The 20,026-nt window shown below is 41.2% G+C and overlaps 1 protein-coding gene across 1 annotated transcript; it reads left to right on the top strand.

Moving 5' to 3' along the window:
• Nucleotides 1-18,271: 18,271 nt before the first annotated feature.
• LOC119557048 (myb-like protein F) lies at nt 18,272-19,220 on the top strand (the record flags this gene model as incomplete). Its single annotated transcript, XM_037869594.1, has 1 exon — nt 18,272-19,220. A coding segment is annotated over exon 1 (828 nt), but the record flags the coding sequence as incomplete, so codon positions are not given.
• Nucleotides 19,221-20,026: the final 806 nt, after the last annotated feature.

Here is a 20,026-nt window from a genome sequence, read left to right on the forward strand (position 1 = left end):
AAAAAGTTTGTTCTATTTTTAAGAACATTTTCAACTCAGATGAGAACGTTAGAATTCTATCTGTGCAGTATTATTGACAAGTGTGCAACATTAATAATTGGTTGCACTTTTAACAAAATCCTTTAACATTAACTACCTTTGAATACATTTAATTACCCAGTAAGACTAAATTTTTAAGAAATGATTCAATTTTCGTTAATTTTATGATCATTCATGATAACAAAGGTGAAGCCTAGTGTACAGGTGTATTTTCCATAAATCCCTTTAGCCTCAAAAACTTTATACTTTAAATACAAATTGGTAATATTACAAATGTGGGAATTAAGCTATTCCTTAAATAGTTCTTGTTATTAGAAGAGCTGTGTTGTAAAGAGCAATAAGATATAATAAAAAATTAATTAAAAAAAAAACTTAAAAGCCTTAATATTTGATAAAATTCTTAAGGTACCGTTTTCTTGCTTTTATTATTAATAAAATACATTCTTTTTGTTAAATTCGTAGATATCACATGTGTAGTAGATGCCAATTTTCGGATATTTATCAATGTTTAAGAACATTTTCTTGCAGAGCGATTGTGTTTCTACCATATTCTCTTCAAAAATGTTGCTTTTTCTTAGGGGGCTTAGCTAAAATTACCAAATATTTTAAGAGGCTTTCGGCAGTCCAAGTGCTTTTAAGAGTATTTAAATAATGAAAGATTACCCATAAACAACTTTGGGATGTTCGTCGATGGTAATATCATTTTAATTGGCCTAGCACGATTGAGGAAATGCGAAAATGCGATTGCAGCGAGCGATCTTCAATTCATGGCATCAATTTACGTATTTGTGACTGTGTCTGTTTGTGCCCCTCATGGAGTTCCCTCTTTCCACTCTTTTCCCCATTTTCCGCTACCTTTTGTGGCAAGGAAAAGCCAGGGGGGAGGTAGGTTGCAGAGGGGGAAAGCTGATCGTGGCGCTTCCTGCTTCGCTGGCTTGCAAGCATTCGAATTTGATCGCCATGCAACAGTTGCAACTCCTGCTTTTCCGCCGCTTTTCCCCCGCATTTCCCCCCGCTTTTCCCCTGGCTTTTCTATTGGCTTGTAACGGTAACATTGCCTGCTAACACCATTTTCCTTTTGCTGCTGTTACGTGAGGAAAAACGAAAGTAAAACTCGCAATTTGCAGTTGCCGTTGCCGTTGCCGCCAACGATGACGATGACTTTGGTGCAACGTTGCAATGGGCTTTTGCTTTTGCTTTTGCAATTGCAGTTGGCATTGTTAGTTTGCTAGTTTTCATTTTCACATTATACTCTTTGCCAGACGGCGCAAAAAAAAAGCGAAGCCCACTCGACCAATTGTTGACTTGGTCATGGTTCGGAAATAGTTTTGTATTGAATTAATCATGGGATGTGGGATCATTAAAACGGCATCATCGCTTAGCGATCTCAGAAAAAGCCATGGATAAGTTTAGATACCAAGGGGTGCATAGTGAAAATTGAAGAAAAATCCTATATTCTGTTTTTTTTTAAATCGCATATAAGAATATGATAATAATAATAGCAAACTGTTATTATAAACTTCTGAAAGATGGTATACTGGATTATAGATGGACAACATTTTTAATCGTATATAAGAATAAAATAAGTATTATCCTTTTAATATCGAAAGAAATATCTTAATATTAAGATTGAAAAGATGGTGTACTGTATTATAGATTGACACAATTTTTAATCGCATATAAGAATAAAATAAGTATTATCCTTTTAATAGAAAGAAAGAAATATCATTTGAAAGAAATATCATAATATAAAGTTTGGAAAGATGGTGTGCTGAATTTAAGATCGACACATTTAAAATATAAGAAGTATTTATCTTATAACCCTTGACAGCTCCTTTATTTTTCTGTTTTTTTTATTCAACATTTCTAGTATTACTTTTACCTACGATCCTTAGAGTGTACAGGTTTTCGGCCTTAATCCATCGCCCATTCCATAACCCCCCCCCTAGAGTTTCTTTGTCTTTCCTTTTAGTTTTTTTCATTTTCATTACGCCGCCTGATCGAATCAGTGAATGGGAAAAACGGGATTTTCCAGCCAAAAGCTAGCAAAAAAACTGGAATGTGGCACAAACACTGGCCCAGTCGGTGGGGGCTAAGGGGAGGGGGGAATAGTGGGGCGGTGGGGTGGTGGGTTACACCTTCTCTATTCGTGGAGGTAAAGATCGCCTTCGTTTCTACGTCCCGCCGTCTGCGAGACTCCCCGCTTTTCAGCCCACCAGTTGGCTTGGGTTAGGCGATTGTTATGTCATACAAGGAAGCGAATGATGGCCAACAATGGGCGGCGAGGGGCGGTGGGGAATGGGAGGGGAGGGGGCTGTCAGGGGGTTGCCTTAACGTTGGACATTGGGAAATCGCTGTAGCAGCTGGAGTTTGGGTCTTGAGACTGGAGTCTTGTTGAGGACTTGCAATTGACACTTGAAGAAAGTGGAAGATATAGGTATTATATCTATCTTATCATTATATACTAAATATTATTATAATAAATATTATTAGATAATTTGTATTCGTGAATAAATACTGAAATATTATTATATTTTTGTATTTTTTATTCAGTTTTGAATGTTTACCTATCCATTATGATATTTTTGTCAATTAACACTTGAAGAAAGTCAGAAATAGGTCTTATATCTATCATATCATTATATACTAAATATTATTAGATAATTAGTATTTGTGAATAAATACTGTAATATTATTATATTTTTGCATTATTAATTATCCCTTATGATTTTTTTGTCATTGACAAATAGGTCTTATATCATTATATATCATATCATTATATAGGAATAACCAAAGAACATAAACTAAATATTATTAGATAATTGGGATACATGAATAAATACTGTAATACTATTTTATTTTTGTATATAATATTCATTTTTGATTTTTTGAATTATCCATTATGATTTTTTTGAGTGAATCAATTTTTCCCCCTCTCTGGTTGTCCTCTCATCGATGCAGCATAAACTTCGTGATGTTTTCCCATTTTCATTTCGTTTTCGTTTCGCTGGCTTCGTTTTTCTAGGTTTCCTGCTGCTTTTAGCGTTAGTGGGTAAATGTTACATAATCTCAGCTGGCTCCAAAAAGAGCGAAAAAAAGAGGAGGACCAAAAAAAAGAGCCGGGCCCATGTGACAACCCATCACCCCCGGTATTATTTTGCTCTCCCTGCGAGTCAATGAACTTTGCTCGAGGTGAAACGATTTTTTGTTAGAAATTGCTGTGATATTCAATTCGATTTTCGGTTGTTTTTTTGTTTTTTGAGGGGGAGTTTTCGGGAGTGTTGCCATTTTTTTTTTGTTTTTTACTTTTTACCAGGAGGTTGGGCTGGGGCCTTTGTCTTCGGGGGATCTCTTTGAATTTTGTTGCTGTACTTGTAAGCCCAGTACAGAAAACCCTCCCCTCTCCCTTTGTCCGGATAATGGGCAAAAAGCAATTAAAATGTCAAAAGCGTGCACAAAAGGAGAAAGTGAGAAAAAAGTGCAAAAAAAACGATGTGCTGAGCGTAAGTTTTATTATTTTTGCTGTTTGCATTTTAACAATTACATTTTTAAAATGCGAGACAGCCGAGCAGAGGGCAACAAAAAAGGCAGCAAATAAAAATAAAGTTATACACAAAGTGACCATGGCAATGGGTAAAAAACACCAACAACAAGCAAGTAGGGATTTGATTCCTTTCCGCCTCTCAAATGAATTATATGGCCAATAATGAGTGCGCCCATCATCGCTACACACACACACACCCTGGCCCATGTGTAATAGCAAAAACAAAATACATAAGTTGGAAAAAATAAACTAAAACGAATTGCAACAATGGCAACAACACCAACGGCAAGTACAACAATAATCATAATAAACATTTGAACAACTTTCACTTGGCGCTTGAATTCAACGCACGACAAATTCAAACGACAACGATCAAAGCCCATTGTACATGTGTGAGTGTGTGGGTGGGGTGTCGGTGTGTGTGTGTGTGTGTCCATGTCTGTGTGCCGCACACATTCACACTCACACCTACACCCCCACAAAATAAGAGTCGAAAATGCGAAAATCGGAAAGACTCCGAAATTCGCCCAAGCAAACAGTTTAAAACGGCGATGAATCGAAATTGAATAATGATTCAATTCATAGAATAGTTAATCGATTCGTTCGATAAGTCCAATATCATTTAAGGGATAAAACAAGGGTGTTTTATGGGATTTTTCCGAGGGTTAGGCTTAGCCCACTTTTATATTAACTCAGGTTGCTTGAAATCTTAAAAATATATCTAGATCTTTACACTTTTGGGATATCAAAATGCTGTAAATGGTTGTAAGAGGAAAAAAAGTTAGGAACCAATCTTAATTTCGTAATGATTTTTAAAATTTAACATTTTCTTAAGGCTACATATTATTTGTAATACAGAATAATCTTAAAAAGTTATAATATTCTGCAGTCTCTGTAGTTTGAAATTAGATACCCCAGACTGGTGGGTAATTCGAAACCTTTCTTTTGGATGTCTTCCAACTGGTGGGGAGTTCAACAAAAGTAGATTTGATCACGATTCCCATCCTCGCCCACGAGGAAACAGATATGCAGGCTGGATTTTCTGTAATCCGCGGCAGCCTCCTCTTTGGATCGTGGATGGTGGATGGCGACGTGGATGTGGATGTGGATGTGGACGTGGATGTGAACGTGGATGTGAACGTGGATGTGAACGTGGATGTGAACATGGATGTGGATGTGGACGTGGATGGTGGACGTGGATGTGGATGGTGGACCGGTCCGGGCCAGACTTCCTTTCACCTGGAGATGGGAGACTGGAAACTGGAGACTGGCTATTGGATACTGGAGATTGGCAACTGGAGCTGCGACTTCCGCCTCCAAGTGGGAGGCAGGATTGGGTGGGCAGATGTATTTATCTTGGCACTTCCACAGAGCAGGGGTGATTTTGTTGTAGTTGTTGTAGTTGGATTTGGAGACCTGGGGCCTGTCAATGCCAGTGACACACTTACGCCAGCAACGTAATCACATGTGCAGCCTTTTTGGCATATGGCACAGCACAGCACAGCACAGCACATATATGTATTCATATGCGGTGGTATAAATGGCATATACGAGTTTATCCAGGACCAACCGACTCGGCTGGGGCTGTCATGTGCAGCAGGCATTGTCGGAGCGTATCGATGTCCTTGGCGGTGCGTTGAACCTTTTGCTTACGTGTTGCCTTGGAATGGCCTGCACAAGAAGGGGAGTGGGGCCAATGGGGTGGTGCTAGTGTTTTCTGCGGCACCTGCGCAGTGGCAAATACAGCCGAAATCTTGGACAACGCTCGAATCGTTGAGGCAGGTCAGTTGGCAGCGAGCTTTTCCTGGCCTGACCTACCCCAGTTGGTTTTTTGCTTGTGCAGGCGCTGCAAAGTCGCGTCACCTTGCCAGCGAGCCACCCGAAATCACCCCAAAACCACCCCCTTTTTTGCCCACTCCCACCCCCTTTTGGCGACTGCCGCTGCTGCATCTGCAACTGCGTGTATGTGTGTGTGTTTGTTTTGCGCCCAAGTGCAAGTTCAATCTATAAATTTGAACGGATTCTGCTCTCGGCCCCGACCCTGCCCTCCCGCCCAACCAGCTGCTGCTGCAGCCTCCCAGCCTCTCAGCCTCCCAGCCACCCAGCCACCCTGCCACCCCCTTTTCAACCCCCCCTCCCCCTGGCAGCAGCGTGTCCTTGCCAAATTGTAAAGTTCATGCTACGCAGAGAGGAGGAGCAAGCATAGCCTGTATATATGTACATATATGCCCCATGTGAACCGATTATATTTCATTAGCTCATGCTAAGTGGCTTTCTCCACATTATGTATTATTTAGAACCGAAATAAATAAATCAGATAATTATCGAGCAAATCTGGTTAATAGCAAATCTGGTTATGAGTTAATCAGTTAGCGAGTCCATTTAAATTGATTAATTTCCTACTATACTTGCTAATCATATTAAAAAAAAACAGCAGGAGGCTGGCATATTTTATCTTAATTGCATATCCATTGAAAACAGTTCCATTTCATTTACATCTCATTTAATTACAAAACAAAAAACTGAAGCGAAATTTTAAGCCAAACACAATTACGGAAATGAACTGAATGTATTTCGCCTACTTAAAAGTTGGAAAATACTTTTTGCGACACACACGGCGTGTGTGAGTAATAAACTGCAGGCAACATTTTTAACGAAATTAAAACCAATCAGGAAAATTAAATAGGAATTTGCGAGAAATACAGTCATATCATAGATAAAGATATTATTCCTTAAAAGGTCGCGAGATATCGTTAATAAAACCATTATGTTGCATTTAACGATTTCCACTTTTCATTGGGGTGCAAAATGCGTAAGGTTCTTAAATGGTAGAACGTAAATAAGGCAGTAAAAAAAATGCCAAGGATACGATAGCATAATACAGCCATTAAAATTTAGAGTGCTTTAAGGGGGAAAAAAAAGCAGAGAACAAATCTCAGGTGATCATTTTGGGAAAGCGAACAAAGTTATGGAAAACTCTTCTCTCCGCTGACCTTTCACTTGGTAGTATCCCCACTTTTAACGTACTCCCTCCCCGTTTTGACCCCATTCACCAGCCGAAGGCCAAAAGCACAGCAGCCAAACACAAAAAAGGGAACATATAAATAGGAACCAGATCAAGATCAAGATTCGAAGCGAATCAAGTTGAAATTCTTGCGGGGATTTGTCTGGCTAGGTCTAGGCCATAGTTACTACACAACCGTACCCATAGAGCCATAATTGCAGCCACGATCGTACACTGGCAGAAAATCTATATTATATTATATTATATATCATATCATATCATATTATATCATTCAATCCCTTTCATATAAAGGCATAGTTATGATGCGATGGGTGTTTAATGTATGTTATATTATATTATATATCATATCATATCATATCATTTCATATTATACCATTCAATTCCTTTCATCTAAAGGTATAGTTTATTGTTGAAGATGATTCAGTTATAGAACTGGTAGACATTTTTTTACTGTGCATCCAGAGGCTTGCCTTTCGCTAGCTGTTCTTGTTGCTCATGGGCGACTTTTGTCTACCTGTCTGGCATTCCCGCCGTAAATATCAGTTTCCCACTCCGATGGAAATACCCCCTCCCCACTCGATCTTGCACCTCTCCGGTTCGATGTTAAGTTCAATGTTGAAATTAGCATAAACTACCGTTAATTGCATTAGCATTAGTCTGGCCCGGAATCGCCCCCGACGTCTCCGGCGATCAGGTATTTATATAGCCCCCCATACATATATATCTACTCCCCCGATCCGATCCGATACGAAACCGATCCAATACGATCGCCGGCTGTTCTCGGCAGTCGATTGCACTTTTTATGGCGCATTCTTGGCGCATATGTCACGGCAGCAGTTATCCTTGAGCAGCAGCAACCGACATTGCATTGCGCATACGCTCCGTTGGCCGTCGGATCACTTGCAGTTTCCAGGTATTCACCAAGTATCTACCTGCCACGCGGTGAAATCCATAAAAATTCAAGTAAAAATGCATACGGAAAGAAGCGAATCTAAATTGAGGTTTTCCCATTAGAATATGGTTTGGGTTATACGCTCGAACGAAAGATACTCTTGAATAAAAAAAAACATTATGATCTGTAAATTTAAAGAAAAAATCAAATTAAAATGTGTTATTTAAAAGAAATGAAACCAGATTCAGAAACCCTAATTGGTATACAGTCTTATTAGTGATTTATCATTCATATAAAACATATAAGATACATTATCCACAATAAAAATACACTGATGTGGGTCCTACAATTCCTTTTTCTTCATTCAGTATCCGCCCGATATACCCCGACTAGCTCTTCGAAAGCTCTATAAACTATCGATCGGCTATCATAAAATATGGTTATGGTTCCCGTTCTTTTAGTGGTTGTCGCTGCGAGCAGTGCCGTTATGCGCAGTTCAAGATATAAATAACAACGCAGATCGGAGTGCGTCTAAGTATGTCTGGGTATATAGCATATGTGTAATCTATACTATAGAACCCAGAACCCGGCGATATATCCAAGCAGAGTTTGCTTAACATTGACTCTGCTGTTTCGAGGCGTTTTAGCCCTCGTCCAAAGAACAATAATATCTAAATGTTAGCAAGGATTATATGATATAGGGGATAATAAAATAATAGAACCCAAAGTTCAAGTTGTAGCTATCGGGAATTTCATAGATGCAAGTACCTGGAGCTGCGAGAAAACATTTGAAGTGAAGTTCTCTTTGGAATTGGAAAGACTCTCGAGCAATTATAGTTAATAATAGCGGGGAGTAGACGCAAACTGTAGACCGAAGAGCGAAGAACGCGTAGAGATAGCTACGCAAATACACGTAAAAAAGTTTGACCCAGATTCCGAGCGCGGTGTGTGTGTGTGTGTTGGTACTTATTTGTCTATAAGTATACTTTTTGTTATTTCCCTCTATCGCTGAAAATATGTATTATTATTTGGTGCGTGCGGGTGTTCGTCTGTGTGGGGGATATACTGTAGAGATATAGACGCACGCACACTCTGCACCGATCGGGAATACTGGCTAGTGGTAGCAAATGGATCATTATATTATAATATACCATTTTATCATGTACCATTACCAATATTATTTTATTATATAATAGATTTAATTTAGAAGTATGGTTGTATTAAGCATTAAGTTTCGTTTGTGATGCTGTGTTTTGAAACCATTTAAAGAATTTTCTTAAGTTCTAATACCATAAAAGTGTATTATAGGTAATTTCCTATTCGTCTTTCTGCTCCTTTCTTTATTTTCTTCTTTCTCTGTTGATGTTTTATGCCGGGTGCGAAGAATATGAACAAACACACACAGAAAAAACGAAGAAATAATTTTTTGTTTAAACATTGTTAGTTTTTTTTTTTTTTTGGGGGGGGGAGGGAGGTGTTTGTGGATAGAACTCAAAAACCGATGACTACCGATAAGATAAAGCCAAAAGAACCAAATTTTTCAGCGGTGGCTGGGGGAGGAGGAGAAAGAAGAAAAGTGGAAACAACTTTTTTCCTCTATTTCGAAATGCTGGCGACCTACTTGTTGGATGTGCGGGCGTAGATCAAGGGGGTTGGCAGGCAGGGCAGGGGCGCAGGCGGGCAGGGGGCGGTGCGGGGGCGGTAAAATAGCTACAACAGCCGTGTGCTGCTTTCGTTTGTGTTGTTTTTGTGCTCCGCTCATTGTTAGAAAAAGCAGCAACAACAAAATAAACCGAAAAAAATGATTGTAAACAAAAATAAACCTTCAACTTGATACGCGTCCAGGGATGTGTTGAAGGTGTCGCCCCATAGAGATAGTGGGGTGCTCAAGTGGGGTTAGGGGGGGGGGAGCGTTTTTTGGTAAGTAGCTGTATGTGTGTTTGTGCCCAGAACCAAAAAGCAGGGCTAACAAGCATAGAAACTGACGCAGGCATTAAGATCTTTCAATGCCTCATATGTACACATATATGCACATACCTGTACGCAATTAAGGGAGCGGTACGGGGCCTCGAGAATATATAGGGGTCTTCAGTGGTCCCCCGGGGGGGTGGGGTGTTTGGGGGGCTAGAGCAGATATAGGTCACCAGCTAAACATAAATAGAGCCGGCCGAAAGCATGACGAATATTGCCACAGTCTCCCAGGCGAAAGATCGATGGGCCTTATCTCTCTGGGGGAAAATTCGGGATCAAGGGGATACGGATTATTGGTTTTCGGAAAAAGCTTAAAATAGAAACATTACAAACAGCTTTGGACCATTAATGGGCCATTTAAATGTATCTATAATAAATGGCAGAGTTTTAATAGACTTAAGAGCTAGCGAAATATGAACATATCGATTATATTGATTGTTTTTGTGATTACTTTTTGTACAGGAGTTATATTAACTATAATACTTAGATAATATAATTTGTAACCAGAGCTTTGGTTTCCCAACTAACTTGAAAACCTTTTATTTTTAAATCCCTTTTTCAAAGAGGTAAATTTTCCTTTAAAATCATCTTGGAATATAGAATTTAAATGTGGACCAGATAGAATCATCCCGGCCCACACGGGTTTTCAAGTTCTTGGCCCAGCGCCCGTCGTCCATCAAATCCAATGGATGTTCTAGGGGGTGGGGTCGCCAGAAGTAAGGAAAACCAAATGCTGGGGAGTGGAAAATCATCGATGCTCAGTCAAATCGTGACCGCCCAAAATCGATCCCAGGCCAACTGCAGTTGTTGTTGCCTGCCTGTCACTTAATGTAGCGCAACTGTCAAAATTGACCTAAAAAACAAAACCAAAAGAACAAAAAAAAGTAAAATATAATAAATACCCAAAGAAGAAGCATAAGAAAATCTAAAACGAAATGAGAATTTGACAAGTGGTCGGAGAAAAAGGGGGTTACTGGGAGGGGTAATTTGATACACCCCACGCCCCACTGCAGCCCCCTTTTTTGGGGGAAATCCGAGATAATGGGTATCGCTATATGGCTGTGGTTCCATATAGAACACTTCACTTGACCGACAAACGCTCACCCAGTTTGCCTGACAGTCTATATAGAATATCTGCATTATGCAAGACTATCGGTCTCAAAAGAAAAAGAATCGAAAATGGAACCATCTATTGAACGTATCTTGAGATATGTATACCCATGGTTTCAATATTTACAATGTTTCGATTTATTAGGATCACTTTTATTTGTAAAACCCTAGTTATAATTAATAAATATTAAAACATATTTTATTTATTGTATTTTCTATTAATACTGATTCTCTATCTTATTTCTAATTGCAGTTCTTAGAGGGAATGACGCAGGCATTTCTTTTGCAGCGTTGGACTTTCGTTTTATAAGGTGAGTGCAGTTAATGGAGAGCAGCCTGATTTATGGTTTCCATAGGATGGCTTAGATTTATGGCCAAAATGGGGGAATACGGGGTTCGTAGCCCGGCCAACAGGTGAATTCGATGGGTCTCTTTCGAGTCGCTTCTCTGCCCTACACACCGAAAATGTATAACTAGAGATACGATGACGACGGGTACATATAGAAAAAAAAATATGTGTGTGACCCAGAAACATTATGCGAGTAAAACAGAAGCAAACAAACAACAACAGCGAAAATATTGTCAGCATTTTGCACTTTTCCAGACAGACTTTTCTCACTAGCCCCCTCTCTTTCTATCCCTCTATCTCTATCTCTATCCCCCACTCTGCGCTTGGCTTCTCATGAACTCTGTGTTCACTTGACATTCGTTGCCACAATATATGTACGTATGTCCAATTAGATCGGTACAAATAAATGGAATAAACTATAGAAGTTTCTATAAATAATATAAATGCACATCATCATATGTGATAAACAAATTCACATAGATGGTAATAAAATAAAGGAACTTCTTTATAGATAATATCAATAATAATGCATAACGCGCACAGGTAAATACTAAAGAGCCATTAACTTTGCCCTCAATAGTTAAAAAAAAAAGAATCATAAAAGTAAATAAACTTTTGTTGCTGCCCAAGTCCTCGTCCCCTCTCTTTTCCACGCTCTCTTTCTATCTCTCTCTTCTGTTGCAATGGTGGCGTATACGTAATCTCGTTGTTTGCTTCGCGCCTCCGTTTGCATTGTTGTTCTTGCTGCTATTATTATTATTATTATTATTATTTATATTTCTCTTGCTGTTTTTGTTGTTCAGCTTGCAGTTGGGGTTTTCATGCAATGGCGTTCAAGGATTTTTGTGTGAAAGTTGTTGAACCTCATGACTGGCAATTAGAGTATAGCACTCTATATAGCTCTATATAGGCGCTAGCTTACAGATACAGATAGTTAGTTATGCCATATATGGCATAGTGCCCCGATCTTAAGAGAGCATACACAAGGAAGTGGGTCTCGTATGATAATAAGTTTGCTATAATCAATTGATCGATATGTAGAACCAGCTCCTGATAAAACTCTCTATACTTTATTATATATTCTCTATAAGTCTAAAAAATTTAATGTTAGAAAAGATTAGTATTAAATTAATACTTTCCAAAGTAATAATTGATAATTCTATACTCTTTATTATAGAAGTGAAACTGTAAGGTATAGGCTTTATATTATTTAGTTTACTTTAACCTATACTTTTATGATATACTTTTAATACAGCTGGCATTAGATCCTAAAGTTCTGTTTTTTTTTTTGGCATACCTACAAAACAATAGAACTGTAACTGTAATTAAAACAAATAGTTCACTATTTGCTGCTGCCAAAGGCTTTAATTTTTAACAATCTCGGTTCTACTGAAGCAATATAAATACATGAAATTCCTGGCTAATTGGCAAAGGAACTGCAGTCGAGCATGTGTGTACATCATTAGAGGGGAACAGCCAGGATAGCTGGGATAACCAGGATAACCAGGATATTGTTGGGACAACTAGTGTATTGTGTGTATGATGACCTCCCAGGCATTCCTGCAGCACCAGGTTCTGGTAAATGGTATCTGTTATCTGGCCATTCCAGTTCTGCTTATATATGACATGGTATCATGGCATCATGGTATCTATGACGACGCTAACAAGGTGTGCCCCCCCCCCCCCTTTACCACCCAAAAAGTGGACAATTGGCCCAAGTCGATTCCTGTAAATAAACTGCATAGAAAGTGCACGCAATTCACGAATGCCAAACAAATAAACAAACGAACAGAGCGCTTAGTTTGTACATATATAAGCTATATGCATTTCCAATATCAGCCAAGGATATTCGGCTGCGCTAAGTCCACATGACCTTCTAAAGTTGGTTGACTCTAGATGCCATGCAGGCGCGTCTGCAAAAGGGGGTGTGCTTTTTCGGGGGGGTGGGGGTGTGAAAACGCGGGGGGGGTGGCATATTATTTTCTGTTTTTTTTTTAACTTTTTTTTTTGATTAAGCAACTGCGAACTGCAGAAATTGTGCAGTGCAAATTGTGAAGAGCCTATGGGGCTATGATGCAAGCATTTTCGCAGAGCAGAGACACCGAGAGAATCGCCGAGAGAAAATGAGACAGGGAGAGACAGGCAGAGAGAGAGAGAGAGAGGGAGAGCAAAGCTCTGAGCCATGTGCACTTGATGCACAAGTGTTAGATGCCATTCGTGGGCCAAGAGCAGCAACAACAGCCAAAGCTGCCCCAGCAGCAACACTAGTAAAAACGGCAGCAACATAACCCATAGCCGATGTCACAGTAGCTGCAACACCCGGAAAAAAAGCAGCAACATTGGCCCAAACAAGAGCATTAACACTTTAGTACTGGTCCCAAAACCAAAGCAGCATTATAAAACTTTAATTTAAATTAAACTTCAAATTTTGAAATACTTTTCCTCCTTTTTTCTATAGCTTATAGCATACCAAATATTTTTTTTTAGTTGTTACACAGATAAAATTCTGACGTTCTCATTTGAGTTGAAAATGTTCTTAAAAATAGAACAATATTTTTGAAGTTGAAAATATTTTTATTTTGCTCGAATCAAGTTGAATTGGCGGTAATTACCTTGTATATCTCAACAAATAAGCTAATGGTCCAGTCAGTAGGGTATACTTTTCAAAAAGTTGTTAAATAAACTCAATTAATCTTTACTCTTCTCACCATTTCGTTCTAATATTGAGAACAAAATGTACTTAGACGGTTTTTAAGAACGAATGTTCTTAATTCAAGAACAATGTACTTGAATAATTCTCTCTTTGTAGGTTAAAAAATCTTTTAACTGATAAATTATAAGTTAACATATATCATAGACATTTTAAAGATTGATTAATATAAAAAAGCATATTGCACTGCTTTCAAGTGTTTTTCCCAGTGTGCCAGCAAGCTTTTAAAGGCAGCCAGGAAAACCCACATAACAATCTATATGTTGCCGATGTTGCTGCTGTTTTGCAGAGCTCGTGGGCTCTTGTTTTCGATTTCTGTTGCTGTTTCGGTTTCGATTAGTGTGTTAGTTGGGTTTCTTGAGCAGTGTCTCTCTTTCAAGCTCTCCGCTGTTCCCAGTTCTCAGTTCTCAGGGTCTCAGTTCTCAGTTCTCGATTCTCAGTTCTCTGGGTCTCTGGGGCTGTGGGGCTCTGGGTCTGCTTGACAATTTCGCTACGCGGCTGTTTTGGTGGCTGCCAGTTGCACATTTCCGTTATATCCGTCAGCCAGCAGTGGCAGTCGCAGCCAAGGCGCACACACACTGCGTATGAGTAATATTCGCACAACGAAACCAAACAACCAAGCCAAATACAACAAAAAATATATTGCAAAAAAAAATCCCCCAATTAATCACGCAACAATAATCAAAGAAAAGTCAAAGCCAATAAATGAAATGAAATAAAATAAATTCGAAAAAAATAAGAAAGAAAAAAAAAAAAAAAAAAGAGTAAGGTGAGAGGGGAGCAAGTGCAGCGCTGCCAACGGCGACGGCGACGCGGCAGCGGTACGGGCTTTGTTTTGGCTTCAGTTTTGGCCCAGCAGCTTCGACTTCAGTTCGATTCGTGATTCGTGGTTCGTAGCTCTTAAGGCGCGCAAAGAAAATCTCGAGAAAAACTGCAGAACTCTATCAAACCCATATATTTATTTTTTTGGAGTGAGTTCTAGACTTGCAAGCAAGTGCGGCAAGCAATGTGGTTACCACGTAGATTACCACCCGCAGTAGTGGGCCAATGAAAAGCGAAAAACCAAAAAAAAATAATACAAAAAAAAAGAGTTCAAAATCGGGCTGAGAAGAAAGAAGTTGGCAAGCCAAAAAACAAACAACAAAAAAACAGGAGCCCCCAAGACGTCACGCAAACAACAACAACAACAACCAGCTATGCCTGGCCCGGCTTTGTGGTCCGGTGAGTGTTTTTCATTTTGTTTTTTTTTTGTTTGCCCCTTGCAAAAAATAAAATCTCAAAGTTGCTCTCTCTCTCTCCAAGCGATCACTTGCTGTCTCTTTTGGGAGAGCGATCGCAGCAAAAGAGAGAGAGCCGAGTCACTCTGCAATTGCAAGTTGCAGCATTGCATTTCCGCATGCCGTCTCTCTTTGGCCTGCGATCCATGATTCAAGAACCCAGCGGCAGCAACAACTATAAACTTTCACTTTAGCAGAGCGCGAGAAGAAAGAAAGAGAGGGGGCGAGGCGAGAAGAAAGAGACGGGGTTACAAGCTGTTGGCCAAAGGCTTCCTGGCATTGCAACTTGCAGCAGCAGCAGCAGCAGCAACAGCAATTGCAATCAGGTCTTAACACATTTGTTGCTGCTGCTGCTGCTGCTGCTGCTGGGTTGCTCATTATAAAGTCGTAAGCCATTTGCGTTGTGTGAGTGCGAAGCAAAATGTCAGTGAGCAATAAGGAAATGAAATGTGCGCCAAACAATTATTGTATGTTGCTGCTGCTGCTGTCGTTGCTGCTGCTGCCGTTGCTGCTGCTGCTGGCAGCAGTTGAAATCGAAAGTGCTTTCAGACAATGGTCAACGAACGTATGGAAAGGGCATTTGAGAAGTGCTGGTGTGGGTGCAATGCGAAAAATAAGTGAAGAGTAAATAATACGGGTAATACGAAGCATAGGCCACATTTCCTTTTGGGCATTTTGGAATTCATGACATTGCTTCTGGTGTGAAGCTAAGCTTTGTCCGAGAAACTCTTGTCCGTAATTTCATTGTCCGTATGTTCGTTGTCCGTTTGTTCGTTGTCCGTTTTCCGTATGTTCGTTGTCCGTATGTTCGTTGTCCGTATGTTCGTTGTCCGTATGTTCGTTATCCGTTTCTTCGTTGTCCGTTTGTTCGTTATCCGTTTGTCCGTTGTCCGTTTGTTCGTTGTCCGTTTGTTCGTTGTCCGTTGTCCGTATGTTCGTTGTCCGTATGTTCGTTATCCGTTTGTTCGTTGTCCGTTTGTTCGTTGCCGTATGTTTGTTATCCGTTTGTTCGTTATCCGTTTGTTCGTTGTCCATTTGTTCGTTGTCCGTTTGTTCGTTGTCCGTTTGTTCGTTGTCCGTTTGTTCGTAAAACCCTGCTTCGTTTGTCCGCCGAAATATTTATTTCTTTTTACCACTCAACTTTGAACTTGTCCGCTTATTCTTTTGTCCGTTCAACCCTTGTCCGTTAGTCCTTTGTCCGTTCAACGCCGTGCTTCTTGTCCGTTTGACCACTTTGGTGCAACACTAATTGATCCTCATGTTGCTGTTGCTGTTGCTGCCGATGTTGTTGCCATTACTGCCGATTTCTGCTTTGCTTTTCCTTTGCTTTGCCGTGTTGCTGTGCTTTTTGCTCTCGACGTTGCGCAATCGCCTGTCATTGTCCATTGTTGAGTTGCTGCCGCCGCTGTGGTTGTCGCTGCTGTTGCTCTAATTCAAATTAACTTTTACCTTTCCACACACATTTTCATTGCCCCCCTCTGCCGCCCGCCCCTGTCCGGCTCTCTCTCTCTGATTGTTTCTGCCCGCTGATCGTAGAACTCCATTGTCAGAGAAAGATGGAGAGAGAGAGAGGGAGAGGGAGAGAGGGAGAGGGAGAGGGAGAGGGAGAGAGAGAGCAAGCAGGAAGCAACAATCTATGCTGCAACTGCAACGGCTGCTCGCTCTTTTTTGGCGGCAGGGAAAGAGCTTTTGCTCAGCAACCCCCCTCTGCACCACCCATGACCCCCAATCCCCCCTCCACCCCCAGTTGTGGAAAGTGCAATGGCACAGTTTTGCTTAAAAAGAAAAGAAGAAGAAGGGTGGCCGCCACGCCTCTTCACCAAATGGGAGTTGAAAGTTTGGGAGCTTTTTTGGGGGAACCGAGAAAGCTTTTCACTAATGGTGCCCCCAGCCTCTCCTTCCACCCCCCCTCCCCCTCATAGAAACCCTCCCTTAAGCTCGCCGGTCAACGTCCACACCAATACACCCACACACCCACAACATATGCAACTTGTGTGTGAATTCTAATTTAAATGCAGTGCTTAGATAAGGGAGCAAGAGAGATGGAGCTACAAAAAAGGGAAAGAGAGAGAGAGGGAGTTTAGTTGCAGCTAGAAGTTAGTTGCAGTTGCATTGCAATTGCAATGAACTCCAGGCGGTGGGTGGTGAAAGGGGCGTGAGTGAGTGAGAGGGAGAGGGAAAGAAAGAGAGATGGAGGCAAAAAAAACGAGCCTAGTGGCTCTGCTGCAGTCGACGTCGCTGCCAAAGCATAACTATGACGTCGCTGCTCGTCGCTGGTGAGTGTATGTGTGTGTGTGTGTGTGTGAGTGTGCTTTTAGTGTTGCTTTTTTTTGTACGTTTTGTCTATTGGTTTTCATTTTCGTTCGCTGCCGACGTCGACGCTTCTAATGCCCGATCGCGATAGACAGACAGAGCGAAAGAGAGAGAGGGAGAGGGAGAGGGAGAGGGCGAGAGAGAGCGAGCGGTGGAGCATTAGAGGGGGGTGGATGGGGGGAGGGGGGAGTCCACGCCTGCGCCGACAGCGACGCCGGCAGCAACAGCAGCAGCGTTTCGTGGCTGCTGCTTTCTTTCGCTCGCTTACTCCTTTCATTTCACTTTATTTCGTTCGCATGTACGCACGTTGGCCGCGGAGCAACATCTCCCCGAAACAAACAAAAAACAAAAAAAAAAAAAAACAAAAAACAAAAAAAAAAACCAAAAATTAAACAACAGCAACAACAACAAAACAGCGGCAGCAGCCGTCGCTCAGACGCGGAACTTGGCTCGAACTTTAGTTTAGTTTCAGTGGCCAATGGATAGTGGCTAAGTGCGGCGGTATCGGGCGAATCGGTTGAATCGGCTAAGCGGTTGTCACCTAACGGTTAAGCACGCGCCAATCCTTTTTTTTGAAGTTTCTAAAAGAGTTAGTGGTACTGAAAAATAAAAAAAAAAACAAATAAGAAACAGCATACATAATATATATGTATATGTAAAGTATAGGCAAGAATCGAAAGCCAAGAGTGGTATGTGCCCTTAGTTTTGACCCAAGACAAAGACCCAAGATCTTAAAATAAAGACCCCTGACACACACTTTACACACACACCACACACACACACACACCCATCCACCCACACACACACACACACCGTCTCATTCTCTCAATCTCAATCTCATTTCGAGGATCAGAAAAGGAGCAACATCAATCCGATTCATTATGTTCACATATTTTTTTGGAGTGACCTAACTTTTTGGCAATGGACGCAGACTTCTTCTTCTTGTAATCCCTGAAATCCCTTCAAAAAAAAAAAAGATTTGGAAGAAGAAGTCCAAAGAAAACTCAAATGGTTGTTGTGATCGAAAGTGTTCTGTTTATATTTTTTTTTGTTTGTTTGAAATGTGTTTGATTGAAATCGGTGTTTGCCCAGCCAAAATGGCCCAGCATCGTTCGCTTGTCCGACTGTATCTGCCCACCTAGAGGAGATCGCCGTTGCCCAAATGAATGCCCAGCAGCCGCTGATCCTGGAGCAGCCCACCAAGGCCAGCAATGTTGTTGTTGTTGCCCCAGCAGTTGCGGCAGCAGCGGAAATAGAGGCAACAACGCGAACGGAAGCGGTAACGGAGGCAAGTTCGGCCACCAACTCGGAAACCAACTCGAACTCGAACTCCAACTCCCAGCTGAATGGTGGCTCCCATGAGGAGCAGCGGATCATCAATGGCAACCATGGCTGTCGGCGTATTAGCCAGGCGGATCAGCAGGATCAGCTGGAACGGGATGATGAGGACGAGCAGCAGGTCAAGGATGTGGTGGCCAATAAGCTGACCATCATCAAGACGCCGCTGAACAAGACGCTGCTCAAGAAGTGCAACACCACCAATGGCAGCCTGCAACTGCCACATAGTGGCAACAATGGCAACAGCAACAGCAACAATAATAGTAGCCGCAACAGCAACAACAGCAGCAACAACAGCAGCAACAGCAACAACAACAACAGTGCGGCCAGCGATGACGTAGACGGCGCCTGCGATTCCGGTTTGCAAAGCGGAAATAGCAATGAACAAGAAGCATTTGCCAACAACGATCGCCACCATCACATTTACCACCACCATCACCATCACTATCATCATCACCATGGCGGCGATAAGGGCGAGGCTGGTGGCGATGTTGCATCCTCCTCCTCCGCGGATCTGAGCACGCAGGTCAAGGAGGAGCCCAGCGTACTGGAGAGTGACAATCATCTGAAGGCAGGAGCAGCGGGAGCAGCAGGAGCAGCAGTAGCAGTTGCAGCAGCCACACCTGCCACAGAAGGAGGAGGAACAGGAGCTGCCACAGCTGCCACTTGCAATCCCAGCAAGTGCAACAAGTGCAATTCGCACAACAACAACAGCAGCTGCAACAATAACAATAATACCATCAGCAACAACAACAACAGCAACAGCAACAGCAACAATAATAATAACAATAATACAAGCAACAATACCAACAACAACAACAACAACAATAACCATTACAACAACTACAATAACTATTATAAGAAAAAGTCTCGAATGCCGCCCATTTGCCGTTAGTATTGCATCCATCTATATACTCTATACCCCCCTCTAAAATCATACTTAATCATAAATGCGTAAGAACACCACCACCCACCCAAGCCACCCAAACCACCACCCACCCCTGCTACCCTCTTGGTAATCCAAGGCCCCACCCCTTACTTATGAATTACCCCCCCTTTCTTCTTACCAACAAAAATTTCAGTCAACTAAAAAGAAACAAGAAACAAAAAGTGCACTAAACTGGAGCAACCCACAATTGGCCAAGAAAACAAGACACTGTATTTGAAAAAAAAGACAGACCATAACTAAACCCAACCCCCAAAAGCACCCAACCAACCCAACCAAAAACCCAAAAACCACCCACTGGAATGCATTCTGTATCTGCATCTCTGCTCTGCAGCTCAAAAGGCAGTCTAGATGCTTCCCGAACGAGTCACAACAATACCAAAAATCCAAAAACATACAAAATCCAAATTCAAATCAAATAAAAAAACAAAAAAAAAACCACAATCAAACAAAGTACACACAAACAAATGCAAAATAAGAAAAACAACAACAGCAACAGCAAAGGCAAAAAC

The sequence above is a fragment of the Drosophila subpulchrella genome, chromosome X (genome assembly GCF_014743375.2).
Source record: "Drosophila subpulchrella strain 33 F10 #4 breed RU33 chromosome X, RU_Dsub_v1.1 Primary Assembly, whole genome shotgun sequence".
Taxonomy (NCBI): Eukaryota; Metazoa; Arthropoda; class Insecta; order Diptera; family Drosophilidae; genus Drosophila; species Drosophila subpulchrella.